We start from the raw sequence: 21926 nt of genomic DNA on the forward strand, positions 1-21926 counted from the left end.
TTAGTAACGGGGTCTTGACTAGACAACCTGATGCGATAGAACTAACGATGCGGTCTTGACTAGACAACCAGATGCGATATAACTAGTAACGGCACTTCGCCAGAAAGTTAGAAAAGAAGCAACTTTGACGCCCTCACGCCCGCATGACATCATAGGTGTCCTGCTACCGGGGAATAAAGGACACCTGTTCAGCCAATCAGAAGACGTTCCGTCCGCTCACTGGGTGATACGTTACTATACTGTACTTCTCTAACAGCAGACAGCACCCACACCCACAGCACTCGCAGCTCTCGGACCACTGTGAGTCTTACTACATTTAGGCCGTTCACCAACACGCCAGCAGCAGACAAATTGAATGAGATATCTGTGCGTGGCTTACAGTAAACACACTTAGGCTGTCAGTTTGAAGTCACCCAAATCTAATTTTCTTTAGCTTGACATGTTGCACATATCTGATTTGTGCCACAGCAGTCTTGGCATTAAAAAAAGACCCACATTTCCTGTTTCTCTCCAGCGACCATTAAAAAAAATAGTCAAATCGTTTGCTTCTATATACAATGGCGGAAAAACAAAGTTGCAGATTGTATTGAGTCAAGTTTGTTCTTGAATAGAGTCGGAGTCTCCAAAAAGTTCACTTTCTTACAATTAGACTCTTTTTACATTGTTATCGCACCCAACAAAATGTAGAGGTTGTCATCCTGTTCTTTTCTCTTTTTTTTCAAGGCCCAGTCACACGCTGCGCCTCAGATTTTGTTGACTTCCTTCTTGTTACTAAGCAACCTGTTGTTGGCTAGTTTTCATATGGGAACAGTCAAACGTCTCCCCCCCCCCCCCCCCAAGTCACATACTGCATTTTCACATTTGAATGACCACGTTTGAATAGACAGATTTCTCTGTACTAGTTGATTTCTAATCATCAGACACTGCACTACAAAAGTCAAAGTACTGTACTGTACCGTGTACTGTGCAAACACTGAGACTGAGAAATTGGTTACCAAAGCTGTCATACTGCCAAGTCAAACATTCAGTTGGCACTGCAGTGGTCATACACAGTATTTGCATGAGCAAGAAACACATGATTTGGTCATTAGAGAAAAGGCATATTACAAAGTCCATTTCCAGTCTGAAGTCAGTTTGGATAAAATGTGATATTCTCATGATATTGCATGACGTTTTCGCGCATTTCCGCTTTAAGCCGCATCGTAATTAATGGAAGTAGAATTGCATGGATCTTTTGCCTACAAAAGGGCATATTATTGCAAGTCTGTGTGTCCACTGGCATTACTATGATACACATATTGCTGCCATGTACTGTATTTACACTCCATTGTATGTGGTAGAGGGCCTTTGTTCAATATTATGTTGTTACATTTGTAGTAGATCACATTTGATGTGTCTTTTTATACAATGATGGGCAAAACAGATTCATTAGTTACAATCCAATTCCACATATTCCAAATGACTTGGATTTACCTGTCCGACGCAGCCAGGTGATTGGCTGGTTTAATGATCACCTGGTTAAATGAATGATCACCCGGTCATTTTGATTATGTGGCCCTAGATTGTAACTAATTAATCAATTTATGCCCATCACTGTTTTCCTATATCAGTATCAGTCTGTATCCGTATCTTAGTTTTTACTGCACATTGACTTGACTATAACTAGGTGGAGTGGCTCCTGGATTACTATGAGACGGCGGAGGACGTGTCTTTGCAAGCTGTATTTCCACTACCTGGCTGTCTAATTCTATGTTATATTAAATTAGTACATATGGCGTATGTTTATATATGCTGTAAATGTATATTCTGATTCAGGTGGAGTGGCTGCTGGACAACTATGAGACGGCGGAGGATATGTCTCTGTACGCTGTATTGCCACTACCTGGCTGTCTAATTCTATGTTATATTAAATTAGTACATATGGCGTATGTTTATATATGCTGTATATGTATGTTTGTGTATATTCAGGTGGAGTGGCTGCTGGATAACTATGAGACGGCGGAGGGTGTGTCTCTGCCGCGCTGCACGCTGTACTGCCACTACCTGCTGCACTGCCAGGAGGCCAAGCTGGAGCCCGTCAACGCCGCCTCCTTCGGGAAGCTCATACGCTCCGTCTTCATGGGGCTACGCACCAGGCGACTGGGGACACGGTATGGACACCCACGCGCACTCACGCGCACCCACACACACTCACTCACTCACTCACTCACTCACTCACTCACTCACTCACTCACTCACTCACTCACTCACTCACTCACTCACTCACTCACTCACTCACTCACACACACACACACACACACACACACACACACACACACACACACATGTACACAGTCAACGGCGCCTCCGGGGTTCTGTTTCGGATTCAATGTGTGTGTGTCTGTGTTTTATTTGTGTGTGTGCGTGTGTGTCTGTGTGTGTGCGTACAAGATGTGCATGTCTTTACTGTGTGCGTGCGTGTGTGCGTGCGTGCGTGCGTGCGTGCGTGCGTGCGTCTGCAGGGGCAACTGGAAGTACCACTATGTAAAATTTGTGTGTGTGTATGCGCGTGTATGCGCGTGTGTGTGTGTTTGTGTATGCGTGTGTGTGTGTGTGTGTGTGTGTGTGTGTGTGTGTGTGTGTGTGTGTGTGTGTGTCTCTAGGGGCAACTCTAAGTACCACTATGTAACATTTGTGTGTGTGTATGTGTGTATGCATGTGTGTGTATGCGTGTGTGTGTATGCGTGTGTATGCGTGTGTATGCGTGTGTGTGTGTGTGTGTGTGTGTGTGTGTGTGTGTGTGTGTGTGTGTGTGTGTGTGTGTGTGTGTGTGTCTCCTCTCCTCCAGGGGCAACTCTAAGTACCACTACTACGGCCTGCGCATCAAGGCCGGCTCCGCTCTGCTGAGGCTGATGGAGGACCAGCAGCACCTGGCCATGAGGCAGCAGCCCTTCACACACAAGCAGAGGTGCACACACTACACTGCACTACAATACAATACAAGCAAGCACACACTACACTACACTACACTACACTACACTACACTACACTACAGTACACACAAGCAGAGGTGCACACACTACACTACACAACATAAGCAAGCACACACTACACTACACTACACTACACTACACTACACTACACTACACTACACTACACACAAGCAGAGGTGCACACACTACACCACACTACAGTACACACAAGCAGGCACACACTACACTACACTACACTACACACAAGCAGAGGTGCACACACTACACTACACTACACTACACTACACTACACTACACTACACTACACTACACTACACACAAGCAGAGGTGCACACACTACACTACACTACACTACACTACACACAAGCATTCACACACTACACTACACTACACTACACACAACACAAGCAGAGGTGCACACACTACACTACACTACACTACACTACACTACACTACACTACACTACACTACAGTACACACAAGCAGAGGTGCACACACTACACTACACTACACTACACTACACTACACTACACTACACACAAGCAGAGGTGCACACACTAAACTAAACTACACTACACTACACTACACTACACACAAGCAGAGGTGCATTCACTACACTAGACTACACTGCACTACACAACACACAAGCAGAGGTGCATTCACTACACTACACTACACTACACTACACTACACTACACTACACTACACTACACACAAGCAGAGGTGCACACACTACACCACACTACACTACACTACACTACACTACACTACACTACACTACTACCAAGCAGAGGTGCACACACTACACTACACTACACTACACTACACTACACACAAGCAGAGGTGTGTGTGTGTGTGTGTGTGTGTGTGTGTGTGTGTGTGTGTGTGTGTGTGTGTGTGTGTGTGCGTGTGCGTGTGCGTGTGTGCAGGTATATGGTTGTGAGATAGAGAGAGTGTATGTGTGTTTCTATCTCTAAACACTTCCAAGACAGTGTGTGTGTGAGAGAGAGGAGGAGAGAGAGAGAGACTCTGTGTGTGTTTCTGGATGAACCCTTCAGAGGCTGGGTGTGTGTGCGTGTGTCTGTGCGTGCGCGTGTGTGTGTGTGTGTGTGTGTGTGTGTGTGTGTGTGTGTGTGTGTGTGTGTGTGTGTGTGTGTGTGTGTGTTAGAGAGAGAGTGAGGGAGAGAGAGAAAGAGAGAGAGAGTCTTTCTATCGGTCCGTCTATGTGAGGGAGAGATCTGTGAATGAGCGAGAGAGAGAGAGAGAGAGAGAGAGAGGAGAGGTAAAGAGAGAGAGAGAGAGGTAAAGAGAGAGAGATAGTTTGAGTAAGCATTCAGAATGTGAATATGACTTTAGTATGAGTTAGGTTTGAGGGAGCTGTGCTTGTCTCTGATAGGCTAAAGCCGGTGCAGAAGGTGGAGGGCATCACCAATGGGATGTCGTTGGGGGCGGTGCCTCAGCAGGGCGGCAGCCTATCGGATATCAGCGCACAGGTGCAGCAGTACCAGCAGTTCCTGGGTGAGACTCACCAGCACACATACACACACACACCATATACACAAACACACTACACTATGACTATGTCTCAAATCACGCACTTGTGCACTTTGGGCACTTCGGGCACTGTGTTTCAGTGCCTAGGACGCTCACGCTGAAAATTTCAGTTGAGCCAGTGCACTGAAAGTGCCAGGATGATCCCCTAAGAATGGCGAAAAAATTGACGGGACACCAACCTTTTCATGCCAACCAAAGTATTGTATGTGTGATTGTTGTCCTTTGGGGTGAAGGAAATGGAAATACAAGCACCAGACGCTGTGCATTGTAAACAGTAGCCAACTGATATTTTGGCGAGCTAATGCCATGCCCAGCCGTCACTTCCAGCGAGGGCACAGTGCATAGTGCTCAAATCTTTCCACAACACTATGCACGAAAGACCTCAGTGCACTGTGTGCACTGTGCACTGACTGTCAGTGCACTGACACAAGTGCGTGATTTGAGACATAGCCAAAGACATCACACACATGCACACACACATGCACGCACACACACGCACAAACACACAGGTGCAGCAGTACCAGCAGTTCCTGGGCGAGACGACGACGACAACAACAACACACACACACACACACACACACACACATGCAAACACTACACATTATAGACACACACACACACACACACACACACACACACACACACACACACACACACACACACACACACACACACACACACGTGCACACGTGCACACATACACACACTTTGCATTTGTGTAGTTGCATCTTACTCCATGTTCTCCTATTTTTCCCTGTTCAGCGAAAAATGCTGTAGGACTCATCTTTGCCAGATGCAGTGTTTCAAAGCCTTCTGGTCTATGTCTGCGGAAACCCTCTGTGGGTTAAATGAGTAGCAGCCCAGAACAGAAGTACATATTTGGAATGTCTCCAATTGATTTGATATGATATACAGTATGTAGCTCTGGCTTTATATGACAGCATCTCCTCTGAATTTGGAGATGAAGGCCAGATCTTACTGAATTAGAGGACGAGGGGAAAAAATGAGGAAAACATGAGAACAGAATAAGATCTGATTTGTTTCTGAAAGTCGAAGAGAATTATAACAGCTATTGAACATGTTATATCATTTTTCAAGATGATACCTGATATACCAACCATACCATAATCTACCACAATATACCATATGGGTAATGACATTCTTGCACTCAAAAGCCACAAAAAAGTCCCCAATCAAAACAAAAACAAAAACAGGTGGATGCACTGTATTTATTTCCGTCTAACCAGTGAAGCCATCTTGTTTTTTGACAGACGCGACGCGCTCTCTGCCCGAGTTCCCGGTGATCGAGCTGGAGAGTAAAGTGGCGGCGGCGGGCCTCACGATAGACAACATTGCAGCCTACCAGCAGCTCTACAGAGAACACTGCGAGGTCAGACACACACGCGGCTTACACCGTAGCATCATGGGGTATTCAATTAAAAAGTCATGGAGGGCCAGTTTTTCAAATTTCCTCCAGTGAAGGGGCCAAACAAAGAATCTGTGTAACTCCGAGCACCACAATGTTCGAGGTTAGGGTGCGAAACAAGCAGATAGCTTTCCAGACAGAACAGATATTTGCTTCTCTATTTCTTAGTAGCCTTAGGATGGTCTATTTATGACACTGGTTTAGATAAGAGTTGACTCTCATGTGAATGCATAGTAGAGATATCTCCAGCCTGAAGTGTTAGTGATCGCAAATTATGCATGGCCACAGATAGTACACATATTTGTTTTCATTTTGTTCTGACCTTAAGGGGGGCCAGAACCCCAGGCCCCGCAGGCCCCAGGGCCTCTGTTTGAATAGCCCTGGACTACTCTACTGTATATAGACAAGCTGTAGATATGCAGTAGTAGGGTCTTCTAGATCAGTGATTCTCAAACTGGGGGCACAGACCCACTGGTTGGCTCTGAAGGTATTCCAAATGGGCCTTGAAATAATTTTGTCAAAATCAAAAATAATATTTGTGTGTGTGCTGCTGTTGATTAATTTATTTGAGTATTATTGTTTCTTGGGTCAGAGGTGGGCTCCGAACATTTGGGAAAATGTTTACAATGATATAGGGCGTATTCACACCTACCACGTTTGGTCCGGACCAAAGGACCAAACGGACCAGGTTCGGACCTTTTGGGATGGTCTGAATACAAACCAGCGAATCCTGGTCCGGACCAAACAAGCGGACCGAGACCGAGCTGAAAGGTCAGACTTGGTCCGGATCAAACAAGCCCTGGTGCAGACCTTTTGGAGGTGTGAAAGCAGACCGGACCTAATCCCAGACTTTTTGCTCTTTTGTGCCTCGGGAGCTTCCGTCATTTGTCGAGATTCATGGGAAACAGAGTGTAAACAAAGCAACTCCACAACTTGTCATGTCCATGTCTTTGGTGTAAATTCGACAGAGTGGTTTGTTTGCAACAATATTAATATTAATAAAATAATAGCCTAAACTATCGCAATCGTGGGCGCAGGCTACGGTCATTCATATTTTCAATGAGGATGGCTTGTCAGTGGAGCACAGGAAAGGAAAAAGAGACTGTTAATTTACCTATCACAGCATTTTAAATGTTGATTGGGGCAAATCCGAAAAGCATCTACTGAAGAAACGGAAGAAAACACTGTAGTCCGCACAGTATGGATTCTGATAATGATAGCAATAATTACGACGTTGGCACTTATCCCCCTGGCTTGCTAGCTGTGCGTTGGATGGATGTAGGCTAGCCTACTTGAAGAAGTTGTGATGAAGACAACGAAGGTAATTCATTAATTTACCCGCTGTGGTCGCATGTTGGCAAGTTTGTATGATCAAAACGATATGCCCGTGCTCATCATGTTACTTTTTTCTTGATGGAGTGCGGGAAATATTGCTGCAAATGGTAGCCAATATTCCAATGCAAACGTATCCAAATGACAGTGCAGTTTATTTTCGAGAAGAAAGAATGGCGTGGTGCCTGAAATTAGATCACCAATGTTTCACACTGAGCCTGTTTTGCGTCGTTCCCAGACATTCCAAGTGTAAAACACTGATTGCAGGGAGGTGGTTATCCTAATATTGATGACTAAACCAGCCATCTCGCCCGCACGCTATATAACATTATAAGAAAGAAAGAAACACGGATAAAATGTGGCTATCCCAACTCGCGGGATCAATCAATTGGCTTTCAGGAAGACTCCCTTCATGTCATGAGCTTCAGATAGTCTGCGCTATATTTCGTGTGAGCGCTATGCCATACATGCCGTGAACGTTTATTTTACATGCCGCTGAACTCTTTGGATGCTTGTAGGCCTATTTGGACATAGCCTTACTTAACTTGTTGCGCGTGTCGTTTCTGACCAATAGCTGAACGACCTCAGGGCGCGTGGCTTTCTTGTCGATTTTGGTCCGCTTACTGAAATGTACACAGTCTGAAAGCCACCCGCACCAAATTTTTAAAATTAGGTTCGGACCAAACAAAGTGAACTATCGGACTTTCCTGGTCTGAATACGCCCTTAGATTGATTTTACAATGAAGTGAGTATACATATGTTGGGTCACCTTGTTTGCATATTGTATGTATGTATGTATGTGATGTATGGCTCACTATTGATAACATGGCCACCGACCAACCGCTCTGCTGTGTTTGAGCACTGCGAGATTAGTCAGAAAAAGCTCAGCTTGCCTTTCCGACAGGAACTTCCTCTCCCGCTTTCAGTTTCAGATGAGAGAGTTGCGGAGGAAGGGAGGGGGCGGGGAGAGGGAGAGAGAGAGGGGTGTGGGGGTGGGGAGTTGAAATTGGCACATCCTTGACTGTTGTTGAGAAACAGGAAGTCAAAACCATAGGCCTCTGCTATTACTGGATAGCTTTTACTAGGTTAAAAAAAAACTCAGCATATGGGTCAGTGATGTTTTTTTGGGCCAAGACATCTGGTGGCACAACCACAGCTAATCAAGTTGGTTTTATTGTCAATGTCTTTACACGCACTGACAAATCCATCCACCCGGTCAGTAGTTATGGGCCAAACAATAATTCGTATTTTTGGAAAAACGGTTCGCACACTTTGGATTTTTCTTCTTTAAGTTATTTTTTCTTCTTTTTATTTATCCATTCACAGTCGAAACGTCATTGCCAATGAATGGATAAATAAAAAGAAGACAAAATAACTTAAAGAAAAAAAAATCCAAAGTGTGCGAACCTTTTTTCCAAAAATACGTAGTCTTTTTGTTCAGCACCAGGGATTGTGCACAAGTAACCCTCTACAACCAAACAATAATTCGGCCATCTTGAATTCAGCCATCTTGAAAGTGTTGACCTCCAAACTCGAATCAGTTCATGAACCTACCCTTGAGCATTCACACACCAAATCTGGGACAAATCCATCCACCCGGTCAGAAGTTATGGACCAAACAAAAATTCGGCCATCTTGAATTCAGCCATCTTGAAAGTGTTGACCTCCCAACTCGAAGCAGTTCATGAACCCACCCCAGAGCATTCACACATCAAATCTGGGACAAATCCATCCACCTGGTCAGAAGTTATGGACCAAACAAAAATTCGGCCATCTTCAATTCAGCCATCTTGAAAGTGTTGACCTCCAAACTCGAATCAGTTCTTGAACCTGCCCTAGAGCATTCACCCAAAAAATCTGGTACAAATCCAAACATCCGTTCAAAAGTTATCGCGTTAACACGAAAGACCTTACGCGGCGGCGGACGCGGCGGCGGACGCGGACGCGGCGGACGCGGCGCACGCAAAACCATTACATCCCCGACGCTCCGCGTTTCGGGGATATAAAAATACTAAGGGGGGCATCGGCAGGCTTGTGAGCAGGTCAAGGGGGCCGTTGGGAGACTTAGGATGAGGTCCAGAGGGCGTTTGTTTAAGCCATTTTAGCCTGATGACTCGTACATGTTGTTTGACCTTTGGTGCCTGGAGACACATATACGCTGCATTCAGGCTCTTGAGATTTTAGTTTTTTTTTAAAATAAAAATGTGGTTACAGCTGAATGAATGCATTCTAATGCAGGATGAGGGTCTAAATGGTTTAAATGAAACTCATTTCATGTTTTTATGTCCATCAGAGACTGATGTAACATTGTGATGTGCGATCTTTTCTGTGGCATGGGTGGTCTTGCAGGCCATCGTGGACGTGATATGTGTGTAAACCCATGTATATATGTGATATGTGATGTTTCCTGTGGCGTGGCGTGGCGTTGCAGGCCATCTTGGACGTGATATGTGTGTAAACCCATGTATATATGTGATCTGTGATGTTTCCTGTGGTGTGACGTGGCGTCTCAGGCCATCCTGGACGTGATATGTGTGTAAACCCATGTATATATGTGATCTGTGATGTTTCCTGTGGCGTGTCGTGGTGTTGCAGGCCATCCTGGACGTGATGGTGAATCTGCAGTTCCCCCTGGTGGAGACGCTGTGGAAAACCTTCTGGAGGTTCGACCAGAACCAGAGCAACGACGCCACCGACCCCGCCACCATGTGAGTAACAGTCAGTGTTGCCAGATTTTTCCGTTTCCCGCCCAATTGGGCTTCTTAGGACGACCGTCTGCGGCAAAAAGGGCATTTTGGCGGGTTATTCTGCAGTTATTGATGACCATAGAATTCAAATTGGCCAGGAATTAGTGCTTCCAGGCGGGTTTTGAGCATTTTTTGGGCTGGACATCATCAGTCTCATCTGGCAACCCTGCTAACAGTAGCTGTAGCAGTAGCACTAGCAGGGCTTGCTCCAGTTCACAGTTCACCCTGCCACCATGTGAGTAACACAGGGCTTCCCAAACTTGACCATGACAAGGCCCCCCACGCCATATGTCAGTAGATTCTAGCCAAGGCCTCCCTGATATGGGTCGTGCCACAACATTTTTACCTCCGCCAAGGAGGTTATGTGATCGTCCGATTTGTGTGTTCGTTCGTATGTTTGTGTGTTCGTTCACGGTGTATGTGTGTGTTTCTGTCCACCCGAGGGCAGATGTGCATGTGCTCTCTTAGCACTTTCTGTGCAACCCCTTTCAACTCCAAGCAATTACAAAAATGCAGAAGATTAGATACCTAGTACGTAGATATTAACCAGTAATTTGGAATTAAATAATGTATAAAGTGTGTGTGTGTGTGTGTGTGTGTGTGTGTGTGTGTGTGTGTGTGTGTGTGTGTGTGTGTGTGTGTGTGTGTGTGTGTGTGTGTTCTGATGGTGGTGAGAACAAATTTCCCCTTGGTTACAATCATGTCTATCTGTGTGTGTGTGTGTGTGCGGCGTGGTATGTGTGTGTGTGTGTGTGTGTGTGTGTGTGTGTGTGCAGGCATGATGAGTCTGAGAAGCGTCTGCCCAAGTCTGCGCTGGTGCTGCTGTGCAAGTACGAGCCGGTGCTGAACTGGAGCCGGGAGTGTGACAACATCCTGTACCAGAACCTGGTGGAGGTGCTCATCCCCGACGTGCTGCGGCCCATCCCTAGTGAGTCGCCAACACCACCAGCACATTACATTGCATTTCAACCAAAGCCACTTACAACGGAGGACATAATCATAGCCAACATCACTAGCAGATAAAAAGTGCACAGGAAATATACAGAACAAGTGCAGATGCAAAGTACATTTTTTTGTTTTTTTGTTTTGTTTTTTTAAGTAAAGTATAGTACACACACATAATGTCACCACCACCACCACTAGGCCTGATCCCTTCCTACCACCCACAAATACATCACAATCAACTGCCACTGTAGCCTCGCGCGCCATCCTACGTACTTCCGCCAAGAGAATTGGCTTCGTACTAGGTCTGGCCACAGTTGTCTGTGGAGCGATAGGATGAGCGGTAGGATTTGGCCAGCCAACCCTCCCCAGTAAACAGCCAATAAGCGAAGAGACAGTTTGGTGGGGGGAAAGGGGGAGGGCACTTACGATGACGTAAAACGCCAGCGCTATGTTGTTGTTGAGTGACTGTCTGCGATTGGGTGAGAGCTGTCCAATCATTTCAAACCATAACTGAGTGAAAACTTCCAGCTTCCTGCAATCGCGTCAGATCACACAAATTCCAGACCATGAATACGAAATGAAATGGTAGTATTATGGGGTGGTCAGGACCAGGCTACTCCCACTGACCTATAAAGCCAAAATCAGAGGTGTCAAAAGTAAAAGTAGGAGTAAATGCATGGTGCAGTAAGCAGTAAGCACCTGCTATTAAATAGTTGTTACACCATCTACTCCACACAATTCCATCCCAAAGCCAAAAGGTACAGCTTTTTGGTTAATTTTCTCTCACCAAATTAATACTGTACACTGTCTGGAAATAAGCTAATTTTACACCTCCCCTTGAGTCGAATGATTGTGTTTTTTACCCTTGTTGATGTGGTTTTGCTCGGATTGCTGTCCTCTCTTCCTCAGGTGCCTTAACTCAAGCCATCCGCAACTTTGGCAAGAGTGTGGAGACCTGGCTCAGCAACGCCATGATGAACATCCCCGAGGAGATGGTCCGCGTCAAGGTCCGACACACACACACACACACACACACACACACACACACACACACACACACACACACACACACACACACACACACACACACACACACACACACACACACTAGGCATACAATATAATACACACACACACACAGTTGTCCTGGGCCCAGGGTGAGAGGGCCGCAATACATTGTACGTATTTGTGTTGGGCTAGGGGGGGCCTTTCAGATGACTTGTCCTGGGCCCTGACAAATCTGTCAACACACACACACACACACACACACACACACACACACACACACACACACACACACACACACACACACACACACACTATAGAATTGAAATTGCTTGTCTGTCAATTGAAGGTTAAAAAAGTAGCTCTTCTACAAATGAGACCAAACCGACTCTAAATCAGTTGAGCACAACGAGCTTTCAATAATGGCAACCATTAGATCAGCTTCTAGAACGTGGCAGGGAATTCACTTTTGGTGTCCGGACGATTTGGCAAGTACAGTAGTTTGATACACACTAAAAAAATTTTTTTTTACCTGAAAATAGTTTTGAAATAGTTTATTCACTGTATTTTACAGTATTAAACCTACTGTATATAATATTTTTGAGGTATTAAGCAGCCCCTTAAAGGTGGGCTCAATCTTGACAGCTATCGGCCGATTGTTACCTGAAAATCGCCCCTTACGACAATCGGTGGAACGTTACGCGCAGGACCAACGCAAGCGATTGTCAGTCAAGATTTCTTCGTCGTCTGCGATGTTCTATGATAGAATCTTGCAGGTTCAAGGAGTCGCTGACCACAAATTGTATTTATCAAACACTGTTTTATATTTACGACTCGAAACAGAACATCGGGCATCGCCTCTGTGTTTACAATCAAGGATAAGATTCACACCTGCGATTTGAGCCCAGCTTATTTTGATTTGAGCAGTTTTATTAAAACTACTGTGTGTATGTCAGAGCTGAATGAACGCTTTCTAGTGCAAAATGAAGATTCTAGCTTGTAAAGGCAACTTATTTCATGTTTTTATGTGGTTCGGAGGCTGAAATATTTAGGATTTAATAGGGAGAGGGCACCTTTTCCCAAAAAGGGCTAAAGCTAAAATGGGTAAAGTGAACAAAGCAATTTGTGCCCCTTCCTGTGTGCAGGTGACGTGTGTGGGTGCATTTGCCCAGACGCTGCGGCGCTACACGTCCCTGAACCACCTGGCCCAGGCGGCCCGCGCCGTGCTGCAGAACACCACGCAGATCAACCAGATGCTCTCAGACCTCAACCGCGTAGACTTCGCCAACGTACAGGTAACTTTAGTAACTACAGGTAACTACATTATTCTCAGAGGCCTTGGTTGAGAGCAACGAGCCTTGATTATGAGCAAGATGTTGTGTGTGTGTGTGTGTGTGTGTGTGTGTGTGTGTGTCAAGAGCTCATGTGTATAGGTGTACTGTATATGGATGTGTGTGTGTTCAGAAGCAGTCGTATGTGTGTCTATGTGTGTGTTCAGAGCTCATATGTAGTAGTATATGTGTATGTCTGTGTGTGTGTGTGTGTGTCTGTTTGTGTTCAGGAGCAGGCGTCGTAGGTGTGTGCGTGTGTGTGTGTGTCCAGAGCTCATATGTATGTGTGTATAATCGGTGTGTGTGTGTGTGTGTGTGTGTGTGTGTGTGTTCAGGAGCAGGCGTCGTGGGTGTGTGCATCTGTGTGTGTGTGTGCGTGTGTGTGTCCAGAGCTCATATGTATGTGTGTATAATCTGTGTGTGTGTGTGTCTGTGTGTGTTCAGGAGCAGGCGTCGTGGGTGTGTGCATGTGTGTGTGTGTGTGTGTGTGTGTGTGTGTGTGTGTGTGTGTGTGTGTGTGTGTGTGTGTGTCCAGAGCTCATATGTATGTGTGCATAATCTGTTTGTGTGTGTGTCTGTGTGTGTGTGTTTAGGAGCAGGCGTGGTGGGTGTGTGCATGTGTGTGTGTGTGTGTGTGTCCAGAGCTCATATGTATGTGTGTATAATCGGTTTGTGTGTGTGTGTGTGTTCAGGAGCAGGCGTCGTGGGTGTGCCGGTGCGAGGAGCGCGTGGTGCAGCGTCTGGAGCAGGACTTCAAGGTGACGCTGCAGCAGCAGAACTCCCTGGAGCAGTGGGCGGCCTGGCTGGACGGCGTGGTCTCCCAGGTCCTAAAGCCCTACCAGCAGAGCCCCGCCTTCCCGAAGGCCGCCAAGCAGTTCCTGCTCAAGTGGTCCTTCTACAGGTGGCTCACTCTCTTTGTAGTCCTTTTCTTTTAGTACAAGTCAAATGGATTTATCATGTGGTCCTTCTACGGATGAGTAGAGGGTCTTGTACTGACACATTGGAGGGAATTGGACTTTTGTGGAGAAATGTGTCTATTTCGTTAGAACGGTGCAACCACAACAACTTTTGGGGGACTATTCTTCATTCACCAGCCCGATTGGAAATGACATTAGAACTGCTTTTGCAAGTTATTGACATACTGTACACTTGTGTCATCAGTGACGTCATCGCGAGGCCACAAGCAGGCAAGGGAGCAATGGAGGACAGGAGTTAGGATATTAGAATGACACCCCCCTGTGTGTGTGTGTGTGTGTGTGTGTGTGTGTGTGTGTGTGTGTGTGTGTGTGTGTGTGTGTGTGTGTGTGTGTGTGTGTGTGTGTGTGTGTGTGTGTTGTGTGCAGCTCCATGGTGATCCGGGACTTGACCCTGCGCAGCGCGGCCAGCTTCGGCTCCTTCCACCTGATCCGGCTGCTGTATGACGAGTACATGTACTACCTGATCGAGCACCGCGTGGCCCAGGCCAAGGGGGAGACCCCCATCGCCGTCATGGGAGAGGTAGGCACTAGGGATGTTAACCGCTAACCGTTTAACCGATAGTCGACCGGATCAACTTTAACCGGTTAAAATGTTTTGCCACCGGTTAACCGGTTAACCACCGGTTAAAGAGTCTCAGTAGCCGGTTAAGAGTTTTTTTTCAATTTTCGCCATCCCTAGTAGGTACTGCCTATACATCACACACACATCCATAAACTCAATTATCTATAGTGCATTTATAACAACTTATAATGCACATCATAATTAGTCATGGTACAGTATGACAGTCATAATGTATTATAATTGTATTGTTATTAGCCCCTTCACTGTGTGTCGTTTACAACCATTCAAGAGCACTCAAACCACCCTAAGATGTATAATGCATTATAAGCTAGATTTATAGTTATTCTAGCCTAGAAATCTAGACGCCCCTAGTGGCCGCAAAATGACAGCTTTGCTGTAGGGGTTTTTGGCGCGGCCAGGCTATAGTTATTCATGACTGTTGATATACTCCATCATGAAGCGTTATGAGTGTAGTCATAATGCACTATGATTATGATGTGCATTATAAGTTGTTGTAAATGTGCTCATAATGCGCTATACTGCCCTACAATTTCAGAACGCAGTATAATTCAAAATGCCAAACTGAGAAAAAAGGCTTTAAAGTTTCCTTTCTGTCCACGCGACTGTGTTGGAGGTAAAGTGGTGATGACACTTCCATATAATACTTTTTTATGGTGAAAATTTATGCACACAAGAAAAAAGCAAAAAAAACACATTCTCATTACTTTTTAGCTGAAAAAATCATTATACTGCGCTCTGTTGTGGTATTACTGTCTACACCAAAACCATGGTGTCAATGGAGAAGTGCAGTATAATTCGCATTATACTGCGTTCTTGGCTAGTACGACGTAACCTCCTAAAACCAAAAAGCGCAGTATAATCAGTTTTTTGCGTTTTTTTCCGAAACGGGACCAAGTTGGGCCAAAAAATTTTAACACAAGAAAAAGAAGGTATTTTAAAGCCAATTTCCGGTCTAAACCCATTTTCGACCCTTTTCAAGATACTGCGTTCTGATATTGTAGGGCAGTATAGATATGGGCTTCAAAGGACATGTTACCGAAAATCTTAACACTTGTAAGAGAGTGAGTTAAGTTTACTCGCTCTCATACAAGTGTTAAGATTTTCTTTTGGCTTCAGACATGAAGTGTAAAATTGTATAATTTACTTGACATGTTTCATGTCATGACATGTTTCATGACATGTTTGACATGTTTCTACATGTTTCTACTTGACGCCGTCTTCATCAGAGGTCACATGGATGTTTAAAGCACGTCACGCATCAACATCCATGTAACCCTCTGATGAAGATGGAAGTTACACCACCGAAAATTGACAAGTAAAGGATAAAGACATATTTGATTTAACAGTTAGATATAATGAACGTTATAAATCACTCACTTTAATATATTTCCAAAACATATTCAGTATACAAACACACTAAAATAATTTTCATTTCTCTCTCTCTCTCTCTCTCTCTCCTTTCCCAACTCAGTTCTCGACTCTGAGCCGCAGTCTCAACACACTGGACCCTGACAAAGGTGAGGGTTGTTCACAGGTCATATCGTCTCAACTCTATCTACACATTTGTGTGTCCCTGAACTGCACTTTTGTCATTCTACGTAAAAAATATCTCAAATTCTTACAAAAAAATAACCAGTAGTGTGTGTGTATGCTGTGATTGAATTAAAGCAACAACAAAAAAAACTGCGCAAAAAGAAATAAAGTCGGGCTGAAACGTTATACATTAAATAAGAGAAACAAGAGCTTGGTGTTGTGGACTTAGTTTTTTTGCTGTTATTTGACTTGGTTAAGTCCAGTACCCATTTTTGAGACCGATTTGCACGTTTTTTTCTTTGTTGAACTTGACATGGAATGACCGTCTCACAAGTATGTTATTGTGCACTCCTCATATGATGTGCATGTCTGTATGCGTGTGTTTGTGTGTGTGTTCCAGATGAGGAGGAGGAAGAGGACGATGAGAGTGATGAAGAATGTCCTGAGTTGCCGGCCCACGCCGCTGCTGCTGCTGCTGGTGCCGACTCCAGCCTGGCCCTCGAACCCTCCGCTAAACGCCCTCGCACCGACTCTGGCATCCTCTGATAGTCACGCACACACTCACCCAAACACACTTTGTTGATACACACACAAACACAAACTCTTCAGAGACCCATACACACACACACACACACACACACACACACACACCCAAGGACTATCTCGGGCACAGTCAGTGGCACTTACTAGTTGAGAAAAGTAGCCCACAAAGAGCCGGGCCAGCCTAGCTTGCCTGGGAACTGTGTCTCAAAGAGCAAAATTCTCTCTACGTAACTGTGAGAAATGTGTCTCTATCCGTGATCCAGTTGCAGCCTGGATTTGTTGGTTTTATGATCCGGTGCAACATATTCCAAACGACCTGCTTTTCACCTGTCCAATGAAACCACTTGATCACTGCACTCCTGATGCCCCACGCTGAGCTAATCTGGGGTGCATTTCTTGAAAGCGTAGTTGTTAGCAGTTAGCAACTTGGGTAGTTGCCAATAGGAAATGGCATTGCAACCAACAAAGTAGCTAACATAGTTAGCAACGACGCTTTCGAGAAATGCACCCCTGCATAGCGCACATGCCCAGTGCCGTACGAAACACGTTGTGATTTTGTGGTGCGTATGTGCAGACCCGTACGAAATGCATTGACCCAGTCAGCTGCTCTGGGGTCCGTTTCTCGATTCTTGTCGTTGCTAACCGTTTTAAGACCGTCTAATGACCGTCTTTCCATTCCCTTGGATTTAGTGGTGAGCGTCGCTGTCAAGAGAGAGTTGAGTCGCTCTTACGAAGGACATTGCTACCGTCGTTAGCAAAGACGCTTTCGAGATACGGACCCCTGGCCCGCCCATAAAACTGCATCGTTTTCCCCTCCGAATGCTCCACCCGTGGTCGTGCGGTGCCAGTCACTGCCAGTCATTTGGCGTATTGATTGGCCACTACGCACAGCGGGTGGAGCAAACGTGGGGGAGAACAAGCAGTTTCATGGGCGGGCCCAGAGTTGCCGACTGGGTCAATCGGGACTTTGGGGTGCACATGCGCGGTGCACAGGATGCCCGGTCAATAACGAGCCTGATCGCTCCATGAGGCAATCACCTGGTCGAATTAAGCCCGATTCGGACGGGACTTTTATTACCTATGATGGACCCCCGGTAATTCGGAATAACTACGGAGAATGTCTGAGTTTTTAGTCCTGTGCGAATGTGCCATGTCCGCGATTTGAGAGGTAATAATTCCGCCGCGAATTACCTACTGTAATTCGGCGAAACACAGACGTCCTGGGGTAATTTCACATAGGCGCGCCTTCTGCACCCCCTTGTAATGTCTGTGAATTGAGTAAATAACAGATGTTTATTTATCCCGTTTGAATGCGCCCCGAAAAATCACAGGGGTCCGGGGGTAATTGCGAATTACCAGGGGTCCATTGGTAATATTTATCCCGTCCGAATCGGGCTTTAGACAGGTAAAAACCAAGTCTTTTGGAATAGTATGTGGCACTGGATTGTACAATAATGAATCCAGTTTCTCCCATCACTGGTCTCCTTTAAGAGCGAGCTCTCTCCACTGTGCAAGTTAATTCATTGATTAGTGAGCAATTTTGATTTGCCTCCACTCCTCATCTTCATCACCAACACCAACACCATCATCTCCGTTCTGTTTGAGCCTCTTCTGTTGCCATCTTTTTCACTATGCCTACTAAAGTGCTTACACACAAAAAGAGCAAAAAAAAAGAGAGAGATCATATCCTGTATCTATGCCTTTTTGGGGGTGGGGGAATGATTCGTTTTTCTTGTGCCATACTGCCCTTTCCCCGCCCACCCTCCTCTTCCCACTACCCCTAAATCCCATGTATTCTTTGCACATTTTGATATTTATTTCTCCTTCACATTTCGGTAAGAGGACATGTGTGTAACAAGGTATATATGTTTGTGCGTGCGTTTGGTAATGAACCTGTGGGACAATGAACTCGTCCATTGCTAATGCTAATGGACTTGAAAAGAGAGTTGACACAGAAGCGGGAGACTCCGAGGCGGGAGTTTGTTTTTTTGTTTTTTTGCCTCAGTTGTTGATTTGCGTGTTAAAATGTGTAAAGCCTTGTTTCATCATCTCTCATCTTCATGTACTGTGACTGGTAGCCACAGTCATCTTTATTTTCTGCCTTGTGTTGTTAACCCCTTCCATTCCCTTCACACACCCCCACACCCCTCAACGCTGTCAATCCTCACCCCACCTAATTGCCTAAATCAACCTTTCTCTGCCTGAAACCATTGACTAGCCAATCAGATTACTTTATTTTCATTCTTAGAATGACTGATGTGGAGGTTAGCCAATCAGACTACAATATTATAAGTCTTGTAACTGATGTGGAAGGTGTACGTAAAAAAAAAAAAAAAAGAGTTAAGGTTGTTTTAATTCTCTGCGAAGTCGAGAGTGCCAAGTCGTGTATGTAGTGTATGTGATGGAACTGGGGCAGATGTAAGCACGACTTCCCTGATAACTTGGGGGACGGAAGAGTCGCTTTTGTAGCGATGGTGTCGCAACACGATAACAGCGACGCCTCCTGTGCCACTGCCATCGATAAGCCTAACGTGTTTGTCTGGCGCTTTTTACTTTTCTCATTTTGTTTTTAATGTTTTTGTTTTTATTATTGTTTTCAGTGAACATTTCTTTTGTGTTTCTTTTACTTGGCCAGCAGAGATTGTATATTTCATTTCAAAAACTACACACTGAAATGGTTGAAATGAAAATAAATTCGAAATGTCAAGACGTGTGTTCAAGTTTAGAAGCCGAACGGAAATACTGTTGTCGTTCTACATGAATCTTACTGGTATTCAAGACATCTTGGTCTATAAGCAGAGAAAACAGTGGAGGCAGCCATTTTGTTTTTCCCCTTTTCCCCACCCAATTCATTCTACATTCATCAACATCACATTTGTCATTTCACCACTATGGGAGTTTCATAATTATTATTTAGAAATACTAATGCATCTAGGTATATAGTATATCTGACATGACAATTAAGCAGTGATGGGCACCCTGGATTTTAGAACCTACAATCCAGTGCCACAATTTCCAAAATGATCTAGTTTTACATGGTCAATGGGGGCAAATAGACAGGTAAAACCAGGGGTGCATTTCTGGAAAGCGTAGTTGTTAGCAGTTAGCAACTTCGGTAGTTGCCAATGGGAAATTGCATTGCAACCAACAAAGTAGCTAACATAGTTAGCAACTACGCTTTCCAGAAATGCATCCCAGGTCATTTGGAATATGGGGCGCTGGATTGTAGCTTCTTAGTCCAGGTTGCCCATCAATGCAATGAAGGCACTTCACATGCTGTATGGAGCAACGCCATGACAATCTAGAGCAGGGAAATGACATCTGCCTCAATAAGCAACAGGGCTCAGTAAAGACGTAAAAATAGTGTAATGATTAAAATCGTTTAAATCAACCAACATTTGGGGGGTATTACGAGAACATGGTGAAGTGATCTGGCTTAAGATAGCCTAAAGAAAGTAGTAAACCTGACAATAGAGAGCATTCTGGCGTCATTTGGATAAGAAAATGAGGACCCCAGGCTCTTCTATTAGCTGATTTACCTTAACCTAGTTAAGCTGCTACTGAAGCACTTTCTTGAAATACCCCTGTATAGCATGTAAGTGGTTCTGCAGTATTTCATGTAGGTTAAGGTCAGGGAAATAAAGTGTTGGTATAAAATAAATAAATATATAAGGGGGGAGGAGGAGTGAATTGACACTTATCGGCTAAATGTTATTTTCTGTTTACAGATTGAAAAGAAAGTACTTATGTCAGTTGTGGCGTTTGGTGACGAGATATATTCACAGTAATCACTATTATAATTGTACTGTTTCCTACCATCATGGCCTTACTTGAATCTTTTACCTGTAGCAAAATCTGAGTGACTTACAAACAGATGTAGCGCTAATTGTAAAATGGACTAAATGTTTGCCACTTTAAAAGGAATGAAAACAGATTTATATCACTAAACCATTGTTGACGTGTGTGTTTGTTTCCCTCTCACTGATAAGATTAACTTCAATGTCCCTTCAAGGTCATTGCATTGCAAATGTCCTTCCTATGAGCTTTCTTCTCCCACTGAACACGGACTCTGCATCCAAAGCATACAGGCCAGTTAGCTGTCTCACTTCAGTAAAAGTTGTGAAAAAAGACATGTGAATTTCCATTATATTGGGCAAAGAAAGTGGTTGTGAGTAGCTGTTTTCCACCCAGTTACAATTGAAGGGTTTATTTGCTAAACGTATCTGTATCTCCATTTTTTTACTTTTGCATTTTATTTTTGAAAATGACTGTTCATGGGGTCTATCACCTGCATGTGAATTCTTACCATTCAAATATTTTGAGAACAAGCTATTTAACCTATATAAAATGCATTTTGCAATGCAATTCAATGGAATGCCCAATACAAAAGGTCAATTTCCCAACATTCTACAAAATGAAGATACACCGTTTTGCAAATAAACCCTTCAATTTTTTTTTAAGTTAATGTTTGGCCTTTTGTACCCTTATTCTGATATGGATGTCAGTGTGTGACAGGAAATGAGCAGGAGTGGGCAGACCACGGCCTCCTAGTGGCACAACACCTTTGGGCTGCTTCTAGTCACACCAAAAGCTATGTAAATATACAGTATGATCTCCTTTAAAAAAAATCGGGAACTTCACCCATTTTGTCATGAAAAAAAAACAACCAGAAGCAAACCTAGAGAGGCGGGTCAGCCATGCCGTTTTGTGAAATGTTAATTGTTATGGTCTTGGTCAGACCAAGTCTCGAAGAGATTTAAAAGTCGATGATAAGCAGGCTAGAGTAGGAGAGAGAAAGAGGGAAGGGTCGTGACCTCAGCTTGGCCTTGAACCCTGGGAGCTGACAGGTATGTATTGGATGTATGTATGTATTGGATGCAAGGCCAATTCAGATGAGTTTGCCCCGGGCCAGGCAAAAGCAGTCACCAGCGGCCCTGCCTGACACATGGAGTGTACAGCGCTCCCCCACCTGGTTACA

The 21926-nt window shown here is 44.7% G+C and overlaps 1 protein-coding gene across 2 annotated transcripts in view; it reads left to right on the plus strand.

Annotated features, from left to right (window-relative positions):
- Positions 1 to 20677, plus strand: part of rfx1b (regulatory factor X, 1b (influences HLA class II expression)) — a 44269-nt gene extending 23592 nt beyond the window's left edge. For both annotated transcript variants that reach the window (XM_063202674.1, XM_063202682.1), the window contains 12 exons: positions 1969 to 2150; positions 2828 to 2947; positions 4369 to 4490; positions 5798 to 5916; positions 9880 to 9992; positions 10808 to 10959; positions 11886 to 11983; positions 13127 to 13276; positions 14005 to 14213; positions 14656 to 14809; positions 16344 to 16389; positions 16806 to 20677. In XM_063202674.1, the coding sequence (XP_063058744.1) occupies positions 1969 to 2150; positions 2828 to 2947; positions 4369 to 4490; positions 5798 to 5916; positions 9880 to 9992; positions 10808 to 10959; positions 11886 to 11983; positions 13127 to 13276; positions 14005 to 14213; positions 14656 to 14809; positions 16344 to 16389; positions 16806 to 16951 (1611 nt within the window). In that variant the 3' untranslated portion in view covers positions 16952 to 20677. The remainder of the gene's footprint in view (positions 1 to 1968; positions 2151 to 2827; positions 2948 to 4368; positions 4491 to 5797; positions 5917 to 9879; positions 9993 to 10807; positions 10960 to 11885; positions 11984 to 13126; positions 13277 to 14004; positions 14214 to 14655; positions 14810 to 16343; positions 16390 to 16805) is intronic.
- Positions 20678 to 21926: the final 1249 nt, after the last annotated feature.

The sequence above is a fragment of the Engraulis encrasicolus genome, chromosome 1 (assembly GCF_034702125.1).
Source record: "Engraulis encrasicolus isolate BLACKSEA-1 chromosome 1, IST_EnEncr_1.0, whole genome shotgun sequence".
Taxonomy (NCBI): domain Eukaryota; kingdom Metazoa; phylum Chordata; class Actinopteri; order Clupeiformes; family Engraulidae; genus Engraulis; species Engraulis encrasicolus.